Source organism: Budorcas taxicolor, chromosome 13 (genome assembly GCF_023091745.1).
Source record: "Budorcas taxicolor isolate Tak-1 chromosome 13, Takin1.1, whole genome shotgun sequence".
Classification (NCBI taxonomy): Eukaryota; Metazoa; Chordata; class Mammalia; order Artiodactyla; family Bovidae; genus Budorcas; species Budorcas taxicolor.
Genome location: NC_068922.1, coordinates 29,855,128 through 29,880,848, shown reverse-complemented (window position 1 = coordinate 29,880,848; position 25,721 = coordinate 29,855,128). Strand labels below are relative to the sequence as shown.

At 39.7% G+C, this 25,721-nt stretch overlaps 1 protein-coding gene across 1 annotated transcript in view; it reads left to right on the top strand.

Annotated features, from left to right (window-relative positions):
- ITGA8 (integrin subunit alpha 8) overlaps nt 1–25,721 on the top strand; it is a 194,498-nt gene that overhangs the window by 100,663 nt on the left and 68,114 nt on the right. Inside the window, exons 16-22 of the mRNA XM_052651025.1 lie at nt 2,889–2,944; nt 3,554–3,708; nt 6,166–6,303; nt 6,792–6,859; nt 10,284–10,431; nt 17,911–18,003; nt 23,377–23,456. Coding sequence (XP_052506985.1) covers nt 2,889–2,944; nt 3,554–3,708; nt 6,166–6,303; nt 6,792–6,859; nt 10,284–10,431; nt 17,911–18,003; nt 23,377–23,456 — 738 coding nt within the window. The remainder of the gene's footprint in view (nt 1–2,888; nt 2,945–3,553; nt 3,709–6,165; nt 6,304–6,791; nt 6,860–10,283; nt 10,432–17,910; nt 18,004–23,376; nt 23,457–25,721) is intronic.

The window sequence follows — 25,721 nt, the reverse complement described above, 5'->3', positions numbered from 1 at the left end:
ATGTCATTGAAGCATGTATATCATATAAGAAACGAATCGCCAGTCTAGGTTCAATGCACGATACAGGATGCTTGGGGCTGGTGTACTGGGATGACCTAGAGGGATGGTATCGGGAGGGAGGTGGGAGGGGGGTTCAGGATTGGGAACACGTGTACACCTGTGGTGGACTCATGTTGATGTATGGCAAAACCAATACAGTATTGTAAAGTAAAGTAAAAAATATATATATATGGTGGGGACTTCCTGGCAGTCCAGCAGTTAAGACTATACACATTTCCACTGCAGGGGATGCAAGTTCGATCCCTGTTCGGGAAACTAAGATCCCACATACTGTGTGGCCAAAAAACAATATACACATGAGGTACATGTGTGTGTTTATATAGAAGAGAAGTATTTTTCTAAATTCAGAATGAATATTTCAGTGAGGTTTTCTTTTTCCATCAGAACAGAGTGCTGTCACAGTTATAATTTGGCAACTCTTTTTTTTTTTTGGCTTAAAAACATCTGTAAACAAAATATATAGGTTGGACTGCTGTTATCAATAATTCAGTATGAAAAAAGCTAAAATTGTCCACTTAATGATATAAAGGTAACAGAGAGGGGGAACTAAGTTTAGAGTAACACTGATGGATCCCAAGTGGCACTAGTGTAATGTAGGAGACACAGAGATGCAGGTTCAGTCCCTGGGTTGGGAAAATTCCCTGGAGAAGGAAATGGCAACCCGCTCTAGCACTCTTGCCTGGTAAATCCCATGGACAGAGGAACTTAGTAGGCTCTAGTCCATGGGGTCACAAAAGAGTTGGATGCGACTAAGCACATACACACGCACACACGCATAATTCGTAAATCAAAAGTAACCCTTCAACTGATATCATCATTTCTCAATCAAATTCTTCTCCCGAAGAGGAGATAACATTCCCATTCATAACTTTATTTTGCAAAAAATTTTCGGTTTCTTACTTGTGTTAAAATACTATATGTAAAATTATTTCAGTCTACATATAGATCATTTTATTACAAATACAAATTTATCTTATACAAGCTAATGAGTTTTTGTCTGTTTGGTGTAAGGACAAACAGAAAAAAAAAAGCCAATGGACAATTTTAACACGTAACCAAGTACTTCCAAATAAAGTCAGACACAGAAAAGAATTCCAGCTTTGAAAGCCAGACCTGCTACAAAATTTAAAGATGTGATTCACTATTCGTCTTTCTTGAGTAATTCCAACTGAAGTAGAAGTGGGCTGGAATTTGTGATTTCTCTGGGGAAGTGGTACAAACACTTGAAATAGCAGAGACGTCTCGGGAAACGTTTGGCTTAATGGTATGTGGCAAATTATTTACCCTGAAGGGAGACATTGACTGAGGTCACAGGAGCTCGATGAATCCCAGATGCGACACGTCTTCATTATGTTTGACACAGGAAGCTGACACATAATTAAAGCACAACGAGGGATTATTTACTTCTTTTGGATTCTGTAGAAATGTTCCAATCATACTATAGTATTTACTAATAAACAATATTAAGGCTGTCATTAAATCATACTTAAGTATTTTCTTGTATTTTCACTTCCTTAGAATTGTGAGAAAGCCTCCTCGTGAATGCCGGCTTTTAGAGCTTGACATTTTTCCATAGGGAGTTTAGCACAAGCAAGAGGCAGACAGAAACCACTAGCCAGTCCTCTTTCCCTCCATGGCCAGATCCAAGTGCAGGCTGTCCTACAAGCCACAGCCGGCCCCTCCTTGGATTGGGTTTAAGGCACATTCAAGGAAAAACTATAAAGATCTCTCTTGCATATCTATCTTCTCTCTTTTTTGGCCATGCCAGGCAGCATGCGGGATCTTAATTCCCCGACCAGGGATTGAACTGAGGCCCCCTGCACTGGGAGTACAGAGCCTTAACCACTGGATCCCCAGGGAAGTTCCCTCCATCCTCTCTTTATTGTCCTTACACACAGTATTATTGTGCCTACAGAGCCTGAGACAGCCATTCTCCTCTCCCCATTTTCTTTCTTTTCCCTTCCTCTTCTGGTATCTCTGTCTCAAATTATATCCCAGCCCTGGCAAGTAACTGCTGAGTCCCCACCTGCTTCCAAGGAAAGTGGATTCTGGTTCATTGTACTGTGATGCTCCACGCCTCTCAGAATTAAGTCTAAATCCTTTTTTTTTTTTAATTGAAGTGTAGTGGATGTATAATGTTATATAAATTACAGGTATACAGTATAGTGATTCACAATTTTTAAAGGTTATACTCCATTTATAGTTATTATAAAACAGTGGCTATGTTTCCCATATTGTACAATATGTCCTTGTAGCTTATTTTTTACCTACAAGTTTGCACCTCTTAATCCAGATTCTTTAATGTGATTTTCAAAGTACTGTTCTCTACTGATAGACCAAGCCTCACTTTCTTCAGCTTCCTGGTCATGCTCTAATGCACCAAACATGCCAGATTCCTTCAGATTCCTCAAACTGGGGTCACCTCCAGGTTGTATCACTAAGCTGCCCCCTTACTATTCTGCCCAATTCTTTACTTCCTGGCACATGGAAGATACTGATATATATTTCTTGAATAAAGATAGCAAGTAATTGATTAATGAATCCACTGTTTAAATTGGTTGACCTCTAGTAATACTTCCAAGTATTACCTTCCTAAGCAATAATATCACCTTTCTTAATTGTATTAGACTTGTGAGATATATATATGTATATATATCAATCAATAAATAATAAAAATGTTCATATTTGTTTGTTTAATTGTGTGTGTACTAAGAGAAGTATAGAGGAAAAAGAACATATTTGTTTATCTGGGGTGGGGAAAAGAAAGATTGCTGCTTCAGACTGAAAAGTTTATTAACCAGAAAACTATTAACTATTATTTTCTCTAGCTTTTCTTTAAAAGTGTGTGCATCTGTGGCAGGCCAGAACATTGCAAACACAATAGGTGAGCACATTCTCATTTTCTATTCCTCTACCATATTAAGAAAATTCACTTTAAGTAAGTGGACTTCCCCGATGGCTCAGTGGGTAAAGAATTCACCTGCGATGCAGGAGGTACAGGTTTGATTCCTGGGTCAGGAAGATCCCCTAGAGGAGGAAATTGCAACCCACTCCAGTATTCTTACCTGGAAAATCCCATGGACAAAGGAGCCTGCAGGCTACAGTCCATGGGGTCACAAAGAGTCAGATATGACGAGCAACTAAGCACAAGCACTTCACAGCTTCTCAAAGAGCTCTTTATTCACACAAAAATTTCTATTATATATATGGGAACTTCTACTTAAATATTCCTTGAATAATTGGTATTGTCTGTAAAAACAGATACAATTATGGGGGAAAATGACTGTGTAAAACCATCATAAAACAAGTTTTTAAGTTTGGGGAGTGTTTTATCAAATCTACACAGCTCATGTATTGTTTTTGACCCCAACTATGGCAGAAATGTTTCCTGAATAAGCAAGTTGAAATAGGAATTCTCTCTGATAAAGCATTGCATTCACTGAATACTTTTCCTTTCCAGATTATATTTGCTTTACGTCTTTCTGTTCTTTAGGCCTGACCGCTGAGGTGCAGTTAGACACCCTGAAACAAAAAGGAGCCATTAAACGTACGCTCTTCCTTGATAACCATCAGTCACATCTCGTCTTCCCTCTCGTGATAAAAGGGCAGAAATCCCTCCAGTGCCAGGATTTTGTCATTTACCTTCGAGTAAGTGTTCCAGAATCAAACCTTTTTGGCCTCTCACATTCAAATCAAAACTCCAGTCATTTTTCTCCATTGAAACCATCACAGTGGTCTCATGGGCTTCTCTGGTGGCTCAATGGTAAAGAATCTGCCTGCAATGCAGGAGACCTGGGTTCAATCCCTGGGTAGAGAAGATCCCCTGGAGGAGGACATGGCAACCCATGCTAGTACCCTTGCCTAGAGAATCCCACGGACAGAGGAACCGGGCAGGCTGCAGTCCATAGGGTCACACGGAGTTGGACATGACTGAAATGACTAAGCAGCAGCGGTTCTCATAGACCCCCACCTATTTTCACTTGATCGGAGGAAACTTGAGGGCCACACACTCCTATGTTGAGCCTGACTTCAGTCAACCTAATAATGTATTGCTGTTACTTCCTAAGCTGCTGCTTTTTGTTTTTCCTTTTAATTTTTATTATAGTTGATTTATAATGTTGCATTAATTTCTGCTAAGCTGCTTCTTGTTTTGAATATACTCTTAGTCTTAATACTAACTCAGGTGGTTTTCATTTCTTCCTCCCCCTCCCTAAAACATGAAAGTCAGACACAATTTATTTGAACTTTTATCCTGCATGAGGATGTTTGGCCAGATTTTATCAAGGTGCACCTCTGAGCCAACTCAGGAAAAGGGTGAGGCAGTCAAAGGCTTTATTGAAAGTAAGTTATAATTATATTTTTAAAGCAATGTATTCTTTTATAAAAGACTTTTTATTTTGTATTGGAGTATAACAAAGTTGTGATGTTCTCAGGTGAACAGCAAAGGGACTTAGGCATACCTATACATGTATCCATTCTCTCCCAAACTCTCCTGCCATCCAGGCTTCCACATAACATTGAGCAGAGTTCCTTATGCTATACAGTAGGTCCTTGTTGGTTATCCATTTTTAAATATAGCAGTGTGTACAGGCAACTATTAGGTCCTCCTCTAAGTCGGCAAGTCTCTTTCTGTTTTGTGAGTAAGTTCATTTGTATCATTTCTTTTTAGATTCCACCTACAAGAGATGTCACACAATGTTTCTCCTGACTTAACTTCACTCAGTTTGACAACCTCTAGGTCCATCCATGTTGTTGCAGATGGCATTATTTCATTCTTTTTAATGGCCAAGTAATATTTCATTGTATAAATGTACCACATTTATCCACTTCTTTATCCATTCCTCTGTCGATGGACATTTAGATTGTAAGGCAATGTATTTTTACAATAATTCCTAAGCCTTCATTAAAAAGCCAAAATGTGTATGATACAGTTATTTCATCTTCTTACCAATGGTAAGGTGGTAAAGACTCTTTTCAGTTGGTCTTCTCTTTGAGGGGACATAACAACAGAAAACCCACAGAAAGCAGAGTTTACAAATAAAGTAGATGACTATTGAGAACCTACTGTATAGCTCAGGGAGCCCTACTCGGTGCTTCTTGGTGACCTAAATGAGAAGGATATCCAAAAAGAAGGGGTCTATGTATATGTATGGTTGATTCACTTTGCTGTACAGCAAAAACTAACACAACATTGTAAAACAACTATACTCCAATAAAAGTTAATTTTTAAAAACACATTCTGGAATGAAAAGCCAGCACGACCCTTGTGTCTCATTACGACTGATGCTGGCATGCATCTGAAGGCTGGCATGCCCACTGCACAGTTTGGGAGCTTCTGTGTGCCCAGACCTTATTGCTGGAGCTACCCCCTCACTCCCAGGAAAGTTCTGGTTCTTTTTTAAGGGAACTTCAGATGTGCTGAAGGTGCTTTGAAATTCATACAAATGAGAACTTTAAAGAAATAATGAGAAAGGAAGAGAATCGAGAGGTTTTTCTTCCTCTGAGCACAAGAGGGCTTATAAATCCTGCTGACCTCATCAAAATAAAAATCCCAGTTCATGCAACTCTCAGCGACTTTTACTATGCATCTATTTTTTACATATAGAGCTTCTGTGGTGGTTCAGTGGTAAAGAGTCTGCCTACAGTGCAGGTTCCATCCCTGGGTTGGGAAGACGCCCTGGAGAAGGAAATGGCAACCCACTCCAGTATTTGTGCCTGCCTGGGAAATCCCATGAGCAGAGGAGCTTGGTGGGCTACAGTTGATGGGGTCACAAAGAGTCAGACATGAGCATGAACATAAGCTTTTAACTATGTGATTTGACCCTTTCCTGTGAGTTGTTGAAGATCTGGAGAACCTAAAGATTGCCACTGGAAGCATACACTTCATCAAAGGCACAGTTCTAAATGATTCCATTTCTGAACATAGATTCATGAAGCTGGCTCTTCTGTGCTCCATCCATCAGCATGTGCCTAAGCCTGCTGGGGTGGTAATTACTTCATCATTCACTCGCATTGAGCGAAATCAAATGTTGCCTGCCTTTCACCAGCTAACATCTTGCAGCCATTTTACAGAGCCTTTCTTGAGTCTGTGATTATTTTCTCTAGGATGAGACTGAATTCCGAGACAAATTATCTCCAATCAACATTAGTTTGAATTACAGTTTGGATGAATCCACTTTTCAAGAAGATTTAGAGGTGAAACCAATATTGAACTATTACAGGGATAACGTTGTTACCAAACAGGTAGGTCCTGGACCATCTTGGATGGTATAATCTCAATCAGGCCCTGGGCACTGCTCCCATGACCTTAAGACAAAATCCATTCTATTTTGTTTTCATTCCTGCACACACACTTGTAACATTTGGGAGATTTTCCGAACACGTTTCTTGAAATACTGCATCCCTATGTTTTCGGAAGCCCTTCCCCTCGTGCAACCAAGATTTAATTTGTTCAAAATGTGACTGTAATAGAAGCAATACAGCCTGTAATCCTCAAAACACTGCCAGAGTAGCATTCTTTACAGACATTTCAGATTGAATTGCAATCGGGCTCTTAAGTAAACTAACCTATATGGGACGGTCACTGCCAAACAGAGTTTCTAGCTGAATGGACTCAAGCAGAGTGCAAGGAAAGCTTTGGTTTAACTTGTGGGATCATTCATAAATTTCAAGAAAAAGGATGGGATGTGGGTTTTCTCAGATTCTTTCTGATATGTGTTTGCACAACTCAGGCTCACATCCTGGTCGACTGTGGAGAAGATAACATGTGCATTCCTGACTTGAAACTGTCAGCTAGACCGTAAGTTTAAATAAATAAACTTGTCCATTTTATCTAATGGAATACAGGTGTTTATTTAAAGCTTCCCTGGAGAAAGTATACACTTCCAACTACTACCCAAAATGTGCTGCCTGAAATTCTTGAGCTCAGCTACCCTTTGGGCTAGCCTGTGGTTTGGGTCAGTATCTTTGTCATTGGTGTCAAGTGACACAACCTAAGACATTGCCTGAGCTGTTTCATCTTTCAGCAAAAGTAGGGGGAAATGTTTTTTTTCGAAGTTAACTCATCTCTGGGTGGTTCCGGTTGTATGTATCTGCCTCCGTCTTGTGGGCAAAGGATTCAGACAGGCTGGTTCCATCAACACCTTTGCTGAACCTGTTTTTGCAGCTCCCCATGACTCAGAGGCATCTTTAAAATGGTCAAAACAAAAGTAATTTTGATTTACTGGAAAAAGATGTTAATGTCACTTAATGAAGTAAAGCTGAAAATGTCACAAATCAAATAGGAATCAAAGGGCAGTGTCCTGGGACTTCCCTGGTGGTCTAGTGGTAAAGAGTCCACCCTGGCAATGCAGGGAACGTGTTGTTAGTCACTCAGTCATGTCCACCTCTGTGACCTTATGGGCTGTAGCCTGCCAAGCTCCTCTGTCCATGGAATTCTCCAGGCAAGAATACTGGAGTGGGTAGACATTTCCTTCTCCAGGGGATCTTCCTGAGCCAGGGATTGAACCTGGGTCTCCTGCATTATAGGCAGAGTCTTTACCATCTGAGCTACCAGGGAGGCCCTCCCTACATTGGCAGGTCAAAACAAAAGCAATTTTGATTTACTGGGAAAAAGATGTTAATGTCACTTAATGAAGTAAAGCTGAAGATGTCACAAAATCAAGTAAGAATCAAAGGGCAGTGTCCTGGAACTTCCCTGGTGGTCCAGTAGTAAAGAATCCACCTTGCCGTGCAGGGAACATGGGTTCAATCCCCGGTGGGGAAACAAAGATCCCATATGCTGTGGAGCAACTAAACCCGGGCACCACAATGAGAACGTCCCTGTGTGGCAGTGAAGAATCCTGCTGTCTACCACTCAATCCAATACAGCCAAGTAAATAGTAAATAAATGCATTTTTAAAAAAATGGCCCTATGCTGTTAATAGGATTCATTATAGTTTTCAAGATGTTACCTTTGGGGGCAACTGAGGAAAGGGCACATGGGATCTCAGTGTTATTTCTTATAAGTGCATGTGAATCAATAATTGACTTAAAATAAAAAGTTTTTTTTATGTCACATACATAAAAGTATGTTTTGAAATAACAAAGTGAAATTGTTTCAATTCTGAATAAACCTTTACTATCAAAAATTCTAGCGTTTTCCCCAGTTGGTTCATATAACTCATTATTTAAGACTTCTTAAAGTATTTAGTTAAAACTTTATGGCTTCCCTGGTGGCTCAGTGATAAACAATCCGCCTGGCAATGCAGGAGATGTGGGTTAGATCCCTGGGTCAGAAAGAGCCCCTGGAGAAGGAAATGGAAACCCACTCTAGTATTCTTGCCTGGGAAATCCCACAAACAGAGGAACCAGGTGGGCCACAGTCCACAGGATCACAAAGAGTTGGATATGACTTGGGAACTAAATAGCAAAGAAATAGAAACTACATTTTCACTTAGAAGCATTCTGGGGGTACATAGACGAATTCAAGGGGCACATAACAGATTATGTGATTATTTCTTGCAGTAAAAAATCTTAATTTATTAAATTTAAATAAATTTTATTAAATTTATTAAAAATATCTTAATTTATTAAATTTAAATTAAATGTTATACTTTCTAATAATTAAAAAGGAATGGCAATTAGAATACACAAGGCAGTACTTTCTGAATTCTGGCATTATAATACTATACCCTTTGTAAAGTCTTATTTAATTTTCACCTTATTTAGCCATGCCCAGGGTACGTATGCAAACTAGCTTGTCACAGATATCAACTTGTCATCAGATGGAATCTTATCTTTTTTTGTTACAATACCATGAAAAATCTCTATATCAAAAAGTTTAAATAAAACATTCATATCTAAGAAATGTACTATTGGAATAGTCTAAAGAATAAATAATAAGCTATTTCATTAAAAAAAAAAAAAAAGAATCAAAGGACTTCTCTGTGGCTTGTGATGGAGATACAGCAGTCCAGCACTGGTTCTGACTGCACTGTATTAAGGAAATCAATAGGTCTAAGGGGTAAAATATCCTATGGCAGAAAAAGCATAGGAAGAAACTTTCTTTGCCTCTGTCTTGTGGACAAAGGATTCAGACAAGCCGGTTCCATCCACATCTTTACTGAACCCATTTCTGCAGCACCCTGTGACTTAGAGGCATCTTTAAGACGGTCAAAACAAAAAACAGTTTTGATTTGCTGGAGGAAAAAAATGTTAATGGCACTCGATGAAGTAAAGCTGAAGATGTCACAAAATCCAATAGGAATCAAAGAGCACCCAGTAAAAATGTGCTCCTCCCCACCTCCTTCAACCCAGACCCACCCCAGGAACTATCTCACTGCCAGTGTGGAATCTCTTTGGTAACCGCTCATGGGGACCTTTTCCAAATTTCATAATTTAGTGAGTGTCCAAACCAATATCTTTGATTAAGGGTCAAAAGTGGGCTTTTCCAAATGCTGATTCGATTAGAAGTTTGGAGGGAATTAAATTTCTTCAAAATACCCCCCAATCTTCCAGTAGTTGTTTGAGATCTTCTTTTGTCTGCCTTTTTCTTGCCTTAGGTTCCCCTTTGTGTTGCCCACGCCTCCTCCTCGTACTTTCTAAATCACCTCTCTCCTTCTCTTCCTGCTGTCTGTCTTCCTCCTATGGGAGGTTTTCATGGATGGGCTGAAGCTCCCTCCTTCTGGCTTGTGAACTGAATTTTAAAGTGTTCAGTTTTTGCTGGTAGACTGTTAAGTATGTGGGTAGCTGAAAATTGATCACAACGGGAGGATTTATACCACTGGAATTAGCAAATGCTGTAGGTCGTAGTTTTGTTTAATTTTTTTTTTTTTTTTGAGAACTGGTTGTTTATTTATTTATTATATAGGTTTTAAAGGTTACTTTCCACTTATACTTATTACAAACTACAGGCTATATACCCTACATGGTACAATACAATCCTTGAGCCTAACTTAACAGCCAGTAGTGTGTGCCTCCCACTCCCTGGCCTCAATATTGCCCCTCCCCCCTCCACCAGTAACCACTAGTTTGGAGAACTGGTGGTTAAACGTTTACCCTGGGGTGTTTTCGTACCCTTCCCATCCAGACAGTTTTAATTCTTCTGATCACCCCCTCACGACAATGAATCTTATTTTTTCTCAGTCTTGCATGTTCTCATCTTCCTCTAAGTCCTTAAATAAAATATCCACGCATCCAGAGATATATCATACCTAATGATTCTTTTTAAACTTTATTTTTAGAGATAAGCATCAGGTCATCATTGGAGATGAAAACCACCTTATGCTCATAATCAGTGCGAGAAATGAAGGGGAAGGTGCCTACGAAGCTGAGCTCTTTGTGAGCATTCCGGAAGCGGCCGATTATGTTGGGATTGAACGCAGCAATAAGGTAATGCCAGGAGGTGATCTGAAGGAGGAAAGAGCTAGGTGTATTTTGAAATCAAATCCATGTTAAGTCATCTTAGCTCAGAGTTTCTTCATTAATAAAAGGAAACAAGATGGCACCCCATTTTGTTAAGCACAATAGCAATGGCCCAGGAAAGGTGATGGTCTTAAGTAAGTATTCATATCTTTCTTGGCCCCAGTGCAAAGATAAAGTGACCAAAGATTGGGCGCTGAAATGAGGAAGACCACTGCCTGAAAGAAGCAGCCCATCAATGTGATCCATCACCATCACACTGATGACCCCCAAGCTGACTCCCACCAACCCCAGCTGTTTTCTGGCCTCGACTTTGAGCTCCTTTATGCTTCAAGCAGGTCCCAGGAGGTCTGATTTTCATTACTGCTTTTGGAGGAAGGTCCTGCCAATCCCAGCTTGGCACTGAAAAGAGCCTAGACAGGCACTGGAAACGAAATGCATTCATTTTTTTCCTTTCTTGTTAGTCTACCTTTTCAGGAACAGGACCAAGAAAAAGCCAAGCTTTAGTCATTTGCCAATCCTGAAGTGCCTCTGTTTGTTAAACTGACCCTGATGCTCTTTATAGCTTCCCTTTCCTTATCAGAATATGTATCTTCCCATGCAGAATATCTTTGGGTTCTGATAGAAAATCATTATAAATACACCAAAGGATAACAGAGACAGTCCTTTGGTTTCGGAGATATACAGACACACATTTAAGGGCAGAGGCCAAGTTTCATACTTGCATAGTCTTGCCTGCAGTTTTCATGGAAGTCTGCACAATGAGTATTATTTAAATTCTTGTTGATGGGTATGGTTCTTTTAACTGATGTTTATTAAAATTCTGCTACTTTCCAAAAACTGCACCATCTTGGAAATATGCACATTCTAATGGTTATATCATCTAATGAAATATAATTCCTTTAAAGAAATGCTAACAACTGTTGTGATGTGGGTATTTGAAAGACATTTACAAATGTGAGGAATACAAAATTCTCTATGCACACCTCTAGTCTCATGATTGATGTTTTAGTTAAATTATCTTTTCAGTAAATAAACCCAGAAGAACAATAATCAAGTATATTTGACAGTCCTAAAGTCATCACAAATTTCTGTTGTTTCCAGGGAACATATCATCTAGGAACACTTACAAGCAAATAATACATAAACAAACAAACAATGAAGCTCAAGTATGTTATTTTAAAAGCTGTTCCAGGGCTCTTCTGTTTTTATTTCAATGCCCTTTCTGTCACTCCACTCCTGACTTAGTTACACAAAGCATCTATTCAAAATATTCTTCTTTTAGCAAAACATCCAGTTTACTATCCACTTTGTTGCATGGAAAACATAGGAAACATTTATCGTTTCTATCTTTAGGGCTTTAGACATTACAACAGACATTATCCATACTCTCCAATGAGTCCTTAACTGTTTTCCTCCATCAGTTTCCCTTGGGCAGAATTTGAATTTGACATGACTAAGCCACATTCTAATTCCTTCTTTGTTTTTAAGCAGTTTGAGGTTTGTGTCCCTTTTTCTTTATACTCAGTTCAAGTTTAGGGCTTTTTTAAAGCAATTTTCTCTCAAGAGGAAAAATATGAGGGATTATCTGATTGTTGGTTTTGTTGTTCTTTGATTAAAATCATTTTTTTTTATTTGAGCATAATTGCTTTACAATGTTGTGTTACTTTCTTCTATACAACAAAGTGAATCAGCTATATGCGTATATATATCCCCTTCCTCTTGGACCTCCCTCCCACCACCCCATCCCACCCCTCTGGGTCTTCATAGAATACTGAACTGAGCTCTGTGTGCTGTACAGCAGATTCCCAATAGCTACCTATTTTACACATGGTAGAGTATATATATCAATCCTAACTAAAAAGACTAAAAATAGGGATAAAAAACTAAAAAGTTAAAAACGGAGCTACCATACGACCCAGCAGTCCCACCACTGGGCATATATCCTGAGAAAACCATAATTACAAAAGACGGAGCATCCTGGTGTTCATTGCAGCACTGTTTACAATAGCCAGGACCTGGAAGCAACCTCGATGTCCATGACAGAGGAATGGATAAAGAAGGTGTGGTACATATATACAGTGGAAAGCATGCATCTTTTCAAAAATGTAGATGTTGGTCATCTCCTGCTCTAAAGACCTTAATGGAGTCAGCCTTTATGCTTTTTTACAGTGACCTTTCTTCTAAATGTTTCCAGAAATAAAAGCCTATGTGCGTTATCTTTTTATTATTGTGGTAAAATATATGTCACATAAAAGTTACCATTTTAACCCTTTTGAAGTGTACAGTTCAGTGACATGAAGTATAATGCCATTGCTGTATCACTACTGACCAGCTCCAGAACATTTTCATCATCCCAAACAGAAACTCTGTACCCAGGAAACCTGGGCTCCCTCTTACCCCCTTCCCCGGCCTCTGGGACCCAGCATTCCACATTCTGCCTCTATGAACCTGTCTATTCCAGGGACCCCATATACACTTCATTCTTCTGTCGCCACCCACTTCACACTCAGTGTGTCCAGAACTGGATTTCTTGGGCCCATTATTCAGTTCATCACAGGTATATAGTTGAATATAGCCATCAGATTTTAACCTACCTCAATTTCCCCCTGGCTCCAATAATAAAATGTTTCTAAATCATCCCAATACTCTGGTCCCTAAACCTATGATCTTTTTCTTTAACAGCCTCACTGAGGTTCAATGTGTATCCTGTAAAATCTACCCATTGTAATTACATAAGTTCAATACACACACAATTCAGTTATTTTAGTAGATTTGTAGAGGGATGCAACTATCACAGCAATACAGATTTAGAACATTTCCATCATCTCAAAAAGTTGCCATGTGCTTATTTGCAGTCCCTCACCACCCCTAAATCCAGCCAAGGCAGCCACTGATTTACTCCCATCTGTGTAAATGTGCGTTTTCTGTACACTTCATATTAATGGGGCCATACCATAAACAGTCATTTGCGTCTAGCTTTCGCTTAGTACAATGTTTTTGAGGTTCATGTATGTCCTAGTATGTATTAGTCATCAGTAGTTATTCCTGTATATTGCTGAGGAATATTGCATCGTGAGAACAAATCTTGTTTATCCACACACACACACACACACACACACACATACAAAAAGAACTGGACTTCATCTTTCCACACTCCTCTCCATAGCCTGTCTCAGGGAACTCCACTAGTCTCCACTCAGTTTCTAAAACTTAAATCCTCTCTCCATCTCACTGCCTTTCTCCAGACGGACTCAGTCTTCTTCTGAGATGACTACAACAGTCTCCTGTCATCTCCCCATCTCCCAGCCTCTTCCCTACACAGGAAGCCGCCTTTCTAAAATGCAAATCAAAGCATATATGTGGAATCTAGAAAAATGGTACAGATGAAGCTATTTGCAGGGCAGGAATAGAGGCATAGACGTGGGGACTGGACTTGTGGACACAGGAGGAAAGGCGAGTGTGGGACAAATTGGGAGAGCGGCACTGATACACATACACTGCCATGTGTAAGACAGCTGGTGGGTGCTCAGCTCGGTGCTCTGTGGTGACCCAGAGGGTCGGCCGGAGGGGTGGGGGAGGGAGGTCCATTAGGGAGGGGGTATATGTATACATATAGCTAATTCGCATGGTGTACAGGAGAAGCTAACACAACGTTGTAAAGCAACTAGACTCCAATTAAAAAACACACACACACACACAAAACCCTTCCTAGCTCCCCATTGCTTGTAGGATAAAGAGCAAATCCCTAAGATGACTTATGAGGCCCTTAATTACACCCCTGCTGATCTCCTCTTGGGCTTCTCAGGTGGCTCAGTGGTAAAGAACCTGCCTGCCAGTGCAGAAGACACAGGAGACGTGGGTTTGATCCCTGGGTCAGGAAGATCCCTGGAGGAGGTAAAGGCAACCCACTCCAGTATTCTTGCCTGTAAAATCCCATGGACAGAAGAGCCTGGAGAGCTACAGTCCATGGGGTTGCAAAGAGTCGGATACAGCTGAGTGGCTGAGCACACTTGCACGCTCATCTCAGCCGCATCACAGGTGTTTGGGTCCTTCCTTTACCCACACCCTAATCCTAGAGGGATGGAATTCCTTTTCAGTTTCTGTATTACCCATGAACCCTCCCAGCACAGAGGGCTCACATGTCCTGCCCCCTCAGTAACTCCACTCTCTGTCCCCTTTTCCCAGCTTACTTCTTACCACTCACCCGTCAGGCCTCAGTCTAATAGTGATGGAGCAATTGCTGTGAGCTGTGCTCTGCTCTGAGCTCTTGCAAGTATTCAACTTACTTAATCCTCCTAGCAGCCTGATAGAGACACAGCAAGGCTATCATAGATAAGAAGAAACAGAAACATGCCCGAAGTCACGCAGCTATTATGTAGCAGAACCAAGATTTACACCTGAGCTGTCAGGTCAGGCCCGTCCTCTTAACCTCTGAGCTGCCCTGTCTCTGCAGCCCCCCCTGCCCCCCAGGAACTTAGACGTCTCTTCCTCCAGGGTGTCCTCTTTGACTGCTTCTTTTTCTTTTTTTTAAATATCTTTTTATTTTGCATTGGAGTATAGCTGATTAGCAAACAATATTGTGATAGTTTCAGGTGAACATGAAGGGACCCGGCCATACATATACATATATCTGAAAGTGAAAGTGAAAGTCACTCAGTCATGTCTGACTCTTTGCGACCCCCATGGACTATACAGTCCATGGAATTCTCCAGGCCACAATACTGGAGTGGGTAGCTTTTCCCTTCTCCAGGGGATCTTCCCAACCCAGGGATTGAACCCAGGTCTCCCGCATTGCAGGTGGATTCTTCACCAGCTGAGCCACCAGGGAAACCCTTGTATGTATTTTCCCCCAAACTCCCTTCCCATCCAGGTTGCCACACGACATTGAGCAGAGTTCTGTGTGCTATACAGTAGGTCCTTGGTGGTTATCCATTTTAAATGTAGCAGTGTGTACATGTCTATCCCAACCCCCCCCCCACCCCCCCAACTATCTTTCCCCTCTTCTTTCCTCCGGCAACCATAAGCGTGTTCTCCAAGTCGGTGAGTCTCTCTCTGTCTTGTAAGTAAGTTCTGGTGGCTCATTTCTATGTGCGTGTGCTCCTCCGTCACTGTGAATTTCTCTATCATGAAACTTAACAAACTATGTCTCCATTGCTTGCTACGATTGCTTGTGATTCTTTATTATACTTCTTTCTGTAATAGGAAGTTTAAGGAGGACAAGGTTTTGTTTTGTTGTTGTTTTTTCATCAGTGCCTGGTTAGTGACAGGTACACAGTAAATATTTTCCGTGAATGAATAATGATCTAAGAGCTATAAATGGATGAGAACAAGATAGTCTCAGGAACAGCTGAGGAAAATAGTCTAGAAATATCTAGAAAAACAATCATTGTTTCTCCCACTCAGAGAGAGGAAATAAAGGTTAAAAAAAGAAAAAGGGTGGGACTCTGGGGAGGAAGAAAGATCTTTGATTGATGTGAAAAAGCTATTTCTAGACAGTTGGGGAAAATGTACATATAACTCTCAACCTTCAGATAAGATAAAAATATTTACTATAGAAACCAAATCCTTGAATTATGTTCAAGGGACACATGGGTATTTTGGAAAGCTTTTGCTGGGTTCTTTTTTTTTCCCTCCTGTTTTCGGGATTGAGTAATTCCAACAAAAAAAATCTCTTACAATTAGGGTTACTTTTGGATCCTTCAGAACTTGAATAGATGCGAAAGCTAAATTTGAGAAGCAAAAATATTACCAACTTTTAAAAAATACATTTCTTACTTAGGATACTAACGTTGCTCAGGTTATTTGGAAAGAGCAGATATTAAATGCTTCCTCTGGACATCAGAAATTTTGCTTCTTTCTCATGAATTGGACCAGACCTTTCAATGGCTGGTGGCAGCAAAAGGGTTTTATACTTAAGTATGTGCTTGTCCATGGGGCTTTCCTGGCACACAGCGGTAAAGAATCCATCTGCCAATGTAGGAGACACAAGTTCGATCCCTTGTTGGGAAGATCCCCTGAAAAAGTAAATGACAACCCACTCCATTATGCTTGTCTGTAGAATCCCATGGACAGAGGATCCTGGCAGGCCACAGTCCATAGGGTCACAGAGTCGGACCCTTAGCAACTGAACAACAACAACATGTGTTTGTCTATTTTATTTCAGGCTCCTCGTAGGAGAGATTATGAGCTACTTGTGCTCTGTATCTCCAGACACCATCTACTGCTTTGTGCTGGACATTGTTCTAGCCTCTGGGAATAGAACAGATACAAAACCCCCTGCCCTCTTAATTTTCTTAAAGTGTATGATTTACCCACAGAAATCTTGACTTAGATGTCTGAGATTTGTTTGCCTTTTCTTTGTTTTGATTCTTGGTTTTTCTCAATGAAGTGGGAAGAAGGGAAAGGGGATGGTTTCTGAAACTTCTACTTGAAAATTCACATGACTTTCTTAAATGAAATTTCAGTAGGGCTGACAGATGGATAAGAGGTCCTCATATTTGGATCCCTTTTCCACGGTCCTCTCATGCGGTCCTTTGTCAAAGTCCTCATTTTGCAAGCTTATCTTTGGCAGTGAGGCTGACAGGTAATATATCAGTGGCACTTAACAAGTTAGAGTGAAAGAATGGATGAACATGTCTAGCTGCTCAAAGCCAGAGCAGGGCCATAGAGACATTAGGTTTTGAAAGATGGAAAGCAGCTCTGGGTGTAGATCCAGCTGTGGACTTCCAGACAAATGGGAGTAGCCTGAAGACACAAGAAGAGCTGTGAGTAGAGGACAGGAGTCCAATGATAAAACTCCTCCATTGAGTGTAACCTTCAGACCTTCTCCAGCACATAATTCTAAGCATCTCTTTGAACTTGACTTTATATATATTCTAATCAGAATAGGATGTGGGGCACAAAAGAAGATGAAAAGCAGGGGGTAAACATAAATGTGCTCTCTTGTCATCTTAAGTATTTATAAGACTGAACTAAGATTGGGTGTGTAATCTCAACATGGAACCAATGTAGGGAGAAATGTGTGTTCAAAGCAATTCTCTTGCAAATGGTCATTGGGTCATATGATAACCTATATATCTTGCTGTCATTCATTCTTGCAAGAATTGGCTTAGTCGTGTTTAATTATCTGTAATATTCATGCCCCACATTAAACAGTAGTGCAAATCATTTCAAAAGTGTGCATATAAATATTCTGCACAGTGTTTTCTTCCTCAATGAAACAGAAAAGGTGTTTACCCATCCAGCACATTACTTCTTAAAATTAAACTTTGGTCTTTTCTCACACACTTCTCTTCCAAGTTGATGGTCACACATGAATCTTTGGGCTCAGGCATTCACACAGGTGTTTGAAATCAAGAGAAGCTTCCCGGCTGCCCCATTACTTTCGTGACAGGATGTCGTTTATTCTGCCCCCTGACTCCGCACTGGTGTTCTTCCTTGTTGCAGGCATTGCGCCCACTGAGTTGTGAGTACAAGATGGACAATGTCACCCGAATGGTGGTGTGTGACCTTGGGAACCCTATGGTGGCTGGAACAAATGTAAGAAAAAACCAGATGCCCTTAACTGATTTCTGTCTAATTGAATTGTAAAGAGAACTAGTGGAAAGCCACCCCCCTCCCCCACCACCAATTAGCACTCAGCAACTTAGCACCTGGCAACTAAAACCAATTTGTCAGGAAATTCTCAGGGTGGTGGGATTTTGCATCATAACTGGTGCCAACCGGATAAACTGAGCTTAAATACACAAAATGATGAATGCTTTCACATGCCTTCTCTTTTGATGTCATTCTCACATAGCTTCAGTCTCAACAAATTTCTAAAGGCTATTTTTTTTTCACTGCAGACTTTTTTTTAATATTCTTTCTTTGAATTTCACTACAGTTTTTTTCCTTTGAGTCCAAGAACTATGATTGAAAAGGTTTAAGAAATAACAGAATTAATAATTTTAGCAATGATGATTAAACTTTTATTTTAGATATACCTCCCATGTGAATATATTCACAGTATTTTCACGTTAAAATATGACTATAATCCAGGTTTTAAAGCGACTTTACCAGGTCCATATTTTCCATGCACCTTACTTGATGAAGAATAATACAGAGAATTGTAGCAAAAATAAAGAAAGGGTTAACCATGATCTGTAACAGGCTTATAAAAAAATAAGGAGTCCTTTTTCTTCCCTTTGTTTCCAGATTTAGGAACTTCCCATTCAGGATTACTTGTGGGCAATAAATTCATTTTATGCCATTGTAGTTTAAGTATATACAGAGTAACTTCTTGTAATAAATATCATAGTGAAAGTCATTATTTTATGGAGTCATAAATCAAGGGAGAAAAAACTGAAATCTACAAATGCTACGTAATTAAGTGTTACAAGTTAAACATATGTATTTCTCTGTTTTAAAATAGATGTTTATGAATCATTGATAATGAAATGACTTGTTTGGAAAAAACTTTTTCTGGAAATGTGTAAGTGTGTAGGTTTGCATTAAAAACAGCTTCCCAAAGTATTTTCCAGAGAGTGTTATTCCTTTGAGATGAGCCTTTTAAAGGGAGTCCTGTAGTCACTGCTAAGAATCATATCCTCTCTGGGACCTTCTGCTGCTGCTGCTGCTGTTGCTTCAGTCGTGTCCGACTCTGTGCAACCCCATAGACGGCAGCCCACCAGGCTCCCCCATCCCTGGGATTCTCCAGGCAAGAAGACTGGAGTGGGTTGCCATTTCCTTCTCCAATGCATGAAAGTGAAAAGTGAAAGTGAAGTCACTCAGCCATGTCCGACTCTTAGCGACCCCATGGACTGCAGCCTACCAGGCTTCTCTGCCCATGGGATTTTCCAGACAAGATTACTGGAGTGGGTTGCCATTGCCTTCTCTGCTGGGACCTTTAGGTGCCTGCATTTTAAAGTGCTGAGAAGTTCTGCAGTAAGGAAACCTTCTATCCCAGTGTTTCTCACATTTAGTTGAGTGTTTGAAACTTTCTATCAAGTAATACTTATTCCCAGTTTATACTCTAGGATACTGTGCTAGAATAATATGTTTACTTTCTCACATTTTAAATTGATTATCCTTCCATTGATCTTGGGTATTTAAAAGATATGCCAAGCTGTAGTCTAATAAATTCACTTCTTGAGTCAAAAAAAGTAAATATTTAAATGAAAGATAAACATTTATAATAGGTTTTTATTAGCTAACATGTATTGATTGCCCTCTGTTATAAACCCTTCACTGGGTGGTTTGTGCATGTGTTATCTCATTTAATTTTTACAACAACTGGCAATCCTATGAGTCAGGTGTTTCTCCCATATTACAGATGAGGAAACGGAGACTTAGAGAAATCAAATGAATTACCCAAAGTTGCATGTAATGAGGAACAGAACCCAGATTCGAACCAGGTCTCAACAGAAAGCCTGCATTCTAGTGGGCCTACAAAAATTGGATAAAAATTAATGAATAACAGATGAGATATTTCAAGCAAGCCATGAAAGATAGAATGGGATGTCTAAGCTGAGATAGTGGAACAGCTTTCATTAGAATCCTTTTATCTAGAAGCTTATAAATCCTTTGGCTAGTTTTCAAGAAAAATCTAACCGCCCAATTTGATAGGAAAAGGTCTACCTAAGGTCAGAGAGAAATGAGTTGACATGGTATTAATGGTATTAGCTTCTATAGGTGACCGAGCACTCATTCCTTTTTTAGTATTAAAAGTATTAAATCCAGACCAGAGATCATATAAGTTCATCAATAACTAAGGATAGTCTTAGAACAAAAACTGGACACCAGTGCTGTTCAAAGTGGAGGGTAAAAATGGCAGTGTGGTCTTAGCCACAAATGTGTTTTCGTGAAAAGACGTCAATCCATTTTACCAGCAAATAATCTTTAGAAGTCAAGGAAGTAAATTGTTTGTATTCGTTTATCTCTGAGGTCTATAGTAGGGGAAACCTAATAGCTTTCTTATCTCACCCTTGAATGCCCTTAAACACATCAAATTTTATTGCGTTCTCTTTTGTTATAAAACACTTTGATTTATTTACTTCTTCATCTTGTACTTCTAAAAGAATACTCGCAATGGGTTTTAATAAAATTCCAAATGTAAAAGCAGTCCTAAATATTAAAAAGCGTCACAAACCGCTAGGATTAATTATTCCAGTCCCAGGATTTTTTAGAAAATAGTTTTCAAGTGACTTTTTAACAGAACATTCAAGGTTGTATTTAGAAGTTTCACCTCTGATTTGTAACCTGATCATTTTCATATATTAGCTTTAATAATATAAAAATATTTATATACCAATAAGATTTGTAAAAATTCTCAAAGCTTCTCAAATAGAATTAAAAAAAAAAAATAGTAGCTCAAAAAAGACTCTTTAGAATCAATGCCCAGAGATATGACTTTTGGTTCTAGTTAAGATGATATGTGTCTCTTATCAGTATGAAATTGTCACATTTTCATTGTATCTTCATCTTGTGTTGTATATATAATAAAAGACCAACATCGAACAGGCCTCACCACAATATAGTAAGCACCCACCACTGGAAGTGTGCAAACAGAAGCACACATTTTCACCATTCTGTCAACTATTTTTAATTACACCCCTTCTATATGCCTTGTATTAAACTACAGTCTGATAATATCAAGAAAAAATGTATAATCCCCACTTGATAAGAAACCTACAATTTGAGGACTTCCCTGGTGGTCCAGTGGCTAAGATTCCACGCTCCCAATGCAGGGGACCCGGATTTGATCCCTGGTCAGGGAGCTAGATTCTATATGCCACAGCTAAGAGTCCACATGCCTCAACAAATGATCCCTCATGCCACAGTGAAGCAGTGCAACCAAATAAATAATTTTTAAAAAGAAACTTAAAAATTTTCAGTACCATAGGTTGAGTCCTGGGAAAGTACCAAAGAAGGAGACAAAGAATAAAGAGAATGTTTCTGCCTGACTTGGCCTGGAAGATTGGAGGATATGCTGCAGGGCGATCTCGCGTCCTAAACTTTGAAGCATTAGTAGGAGTTCTCCAAGTAGGAAGCACAGGCAAAGACTTTAAAAGTTTCTAAAGAAGAGGGAAGAATATGTGCAAAGTCCTAGAGGTCTGATAGAAAATTGCACATCTGGAATTTTAAAGGAATTCTTCCCGGTTGGGGCATAAGGATCCATAGGTTTAATAATTAGGCACACCTCGGTTTAAGTCCCAGTTTCTTCAGTGACAAGCAGTGATCCCTTGGGCAAGTCAAATTGAAGTGGGTGAATACCTATTGTAGGAATATTTTGAGCAATCAGTGATGTGATGTAAAGCCCCTGGGCAGTTAGAACTTCCCTGGTGGCTCAGAGGGTAAAGAATCTGCCTGCAAGGCAGGAGACCCAGGTTTGATCCCTGGATCAGGAAGATTCCCTGGAGAAGGGAATGGCAACCCACTCCAGTGTTTTTACCTTCAGAATCCCATGGACAGAGGAGCCTGGCGGGCTATGGTCCATGGGGTTGCAAAGAATTGGACATGACTGAGTGACTAACACACCAGGGCATACCTGACTTGCAGCTCATTCAGTACAGGCTGATGAAATCTTGATGATTTGTGATAAAAATGATGATTAATTAGCTCATATTATTACTGGTTTATGACGACATGAGTTTTTATTGCTGGTTTGATTCTCACAGTGTAGTGGCTGTGAGTTTCAGGTTCTTGAGTTGGCTTGTAGTGATTTCAGTTCCAACTCTAGAGTTCATTTGCTCTACACCTGGAACAAGACACTTAATCTCCTGAATCCTCGGATGGCTATGGACAGTAAAATGTCAACGATCAAGGTACCTATTTTGTAGTGTGGTTGCTGTGACTTTGTGAGACTTTGCATGTAAGGCTTACAGACTTAGACTTTGCACTTAGAAGTGCATGGGAGAGTAAGTAATATATGTCTTAGCTTTTATTTTTTACTTTCTTTTTATATTATCATTGGATTCATTTTTCTTCAGGTTTTTAAAAATCTGTTTTCAAACTGTAAAAACAATAAGGACAGTTTTAAAACTTTGGAAAAGAAAGGTGGAAAATATAATCCATACACTTACAACTTTAACTGTAACATATTATCCTGGTTATTTTCTAACAAGACATCCTCACTCCCATACATTAATTTTTCCACTGGCAGCCTTTTAAAACTGTAGCTAAAACACATGGTACATACAAGTGTGTAACTTTTTTTCTTTATTGATCGTCATTACGTTAGAAGCATTTTCTACATTGCATAGGCGTCACCGTTATACATTCAACAATGACATGAATTTCCATCAAACGGAATCACCACAGTATTCTAAATCAATCTCCTCTCATATATTTAGGTTGTTTTAATTTAGCAGGTAAAGAAGGTGGCAGGAAAAGAGAGATAAGAGGCTAAATGAAAAAAGGACAGTGTATAGGCACTTCCATGCCCTGGAGGGACTTTCCTGGTAGCTCAGCTGGTAAAGAATCTGCCTGCAATGCAGGAGATCCCCGTTCAATTCCTGGGGTGGGGGAAGATCCCCTGGAGAAGGATAGACTACCTGCTCCAGTATTCTTGGACTTCCCTGGTGGCTCAGGTGGTAAAGAATCTGCCTGCAATGTGGGAGACCTTGGTTCAATCCCTGGGTTGGGAAGATCCCCTGGAGGAGGGCATGGCAACCCACTCCAGTATTCTTCCCTGGAGAATCCCATGGACAGAGGAGCCTGGCAGACTACAGTCCATGAGACAATGAGTCAGACATGATAGAGCGACTAAGCACAGCACAGCACTGCATGGCCTGGGCCCTGAAGTCTCAGCTCCCCCAGCGTAGAAGCAGCAGCAGCCTAGGATGGGGATTCACAGGGGTGACATAAAAAGATTTTTAAGCTGTATGTAAGGTTCCTTTCATGTAATAAACTTAATGTCTTGTGATTTTTTTTTAGTCTTCTCTGGGCCTCCGATTTACAGTTCCACGTCTCCAGAAAACAAACATGAGCATTAACTTCGATCTTCAAATCAGAAGGTGAGACCTTTATATGCATAAATTATTGTCAGTGTTTAGTATTAATGAGGTCCATGGTGAAATGAATGCTCCTTCACCATAACAGGTCTTCTAAAATTAGAACCCATATGTTCACAGGCCATTTTCCTTTGTTTCTATTAAACCGGTTCTTTCTTTCTTTTCCTTTTTATTTATTTATTTTTTCTTGCTTTTGAAGAAGAGATCCATTCTGCAGGCTGTGGAGTGAGAGTAAAATCACTTCTTTGTATCTACATAGATGTATATTTTTCGAAAGGTTCAGGTGGTTCTAAATATTCTTATTTGTTAAACCTCTGGTTTATATGTCTAAGTTTTCAGGGGAAAAAAAAGGAAAAGGTAAAGAATTGCATGAGGAAGGACTACCATCACTTCGGGCAATAATATGTTTCTCACCATCATTGTCTGTGACACTGATTCTACAGTAGCATGAAGCTTCGTATCACTCCACAAAAGATTCCTAACTTATAAAAGTCGCAGCATTTAACACCTGGTATAAAGATGCAAAGCAAATTCCTGATGTTTGCTTCTCACTTTTGATTGCAGTTTCGAATAATAGAATGGATGTAACTAGTAGTTCAATCAAGGAACAAAGAACACTGAATAATACTGTTAATGCCTTCCCCCAAATTGTCCTATAGATAACCATTCAAATAATGAATTCAGGGACTTCCCTGGTGGTCCAGTGGCTAAAATTCCTTGCTCTCAGTGCAGGGGGCCCCAGGTTCAGTCCCTGGTCAGGGAACTAGATCCCACATGATGCAGCTAAGCTTGAAGATTCTGAGTGCTGCAACTAAAACTCATTGCAGCCAAATAAATACAAATATTTTTAAATGAAGAATTCAGTGAGGAAGTGCTGAATTTGATGGAAAATAGAAATGGTCACATTTTAAACATCCCTCTTCATCTAAAAGAACAGTCCATGATTATATTCCATCCTTATATGCTATAGAAACTCATGATTATTTTAACATTATTCTGAAAATGCAGAAATAACTAGAGAGGCAAGAGCTTTTAGTAGCCATCGAATTCCAAAAACATATGTTATAGAAATAAAAGTATTTGAGAATACTTTTAATACTTAAATACGCTAGTATGTGAGTGATGAGCATTTATCTGCATGCTTTGCTGGCGGACTCCAACAACATAAATAAGTGTTTAATGGATGGTTTGTATTCAGCTTAAACCAAAAATAAATTAAACCAAGTGCTCTGAAGTCTGAACTCAAGTTTTTGACCATATTGACCACAGGTACCCACACTTAATACCTCTTTCCACAAATAGAACCCCAAAGAGAAGAGGGCTGTGTAAATTAATAAACTTTAAATATTTTGTGTCACCAAATGTTTGCATTAACTGGTCTCTCCATGCCCCGGCTCTGTGTGACATGTAAACATCTTCCTCCCTGTTTAGAGCAGGTCTCAGTTTGTGATTCCCACAGGCAAACAGATCTTTATGACCTTCCTTGAAGGTGATCCTGGTAATGGTAAAATGAACATTGTATTGTTTTGCCAACAGAATGCATAGAGGGAATGTTAGCAAATAGAATTAGGAAACAATAAGGAAGAAGAAAATAGCATCAAAGTAATAAGTGAAAGACATGTTTATCCTTGGTTCCTGACATAGGCTATAGTCATGGAGAGGAAATTCATCATTCCTTGGGAAGAACTAGCACCGAAGGTATAAATAGTTGAACATCCAGGCCAATGATGAATTGCTTGTTTGAATGGAGCAGTGGTGTTAGTGAGGGAGGGTTCATTCCTTCCAGGAAAGAGGTGAAAGATGCCTCTAAGTTATACATCCGGCCTGGCGTCTTTCTTACCAGGAGATTTGCTGACCCTGCTGGTTGCTGACGCCACCGCTGGTGCCAGCAGGCATGTGTGTGGAGGATGATTTAAATTAGCCATCCAGGTCCAGCCTCTGATTCCACCACTGCTATTGCAACTTTTCAAAACAGCTTCTGTAAACCCCGTATTAGACTCCTGTCCCAAGACAATTTAATACTTGACATCTATTTATATTTTTTGGATGCTGCCATGAAAATTGTTTTCATTAAACTACTTGGAAGCAAAATGAAATAGAATTATAGGGTAACTTAAGTGAAACTTTTTTTATCATAATTCTAATTTCTACTGTTGTAAAGCAGTAGTCGCCTAGAAACAAGGTCTGGGTTAAAATGTGGAACAATCAGATTTAAGCTTCCAAACAGCAACATTCCCTGTAATGCAGTTGGAACCGCAGTCTCTAACA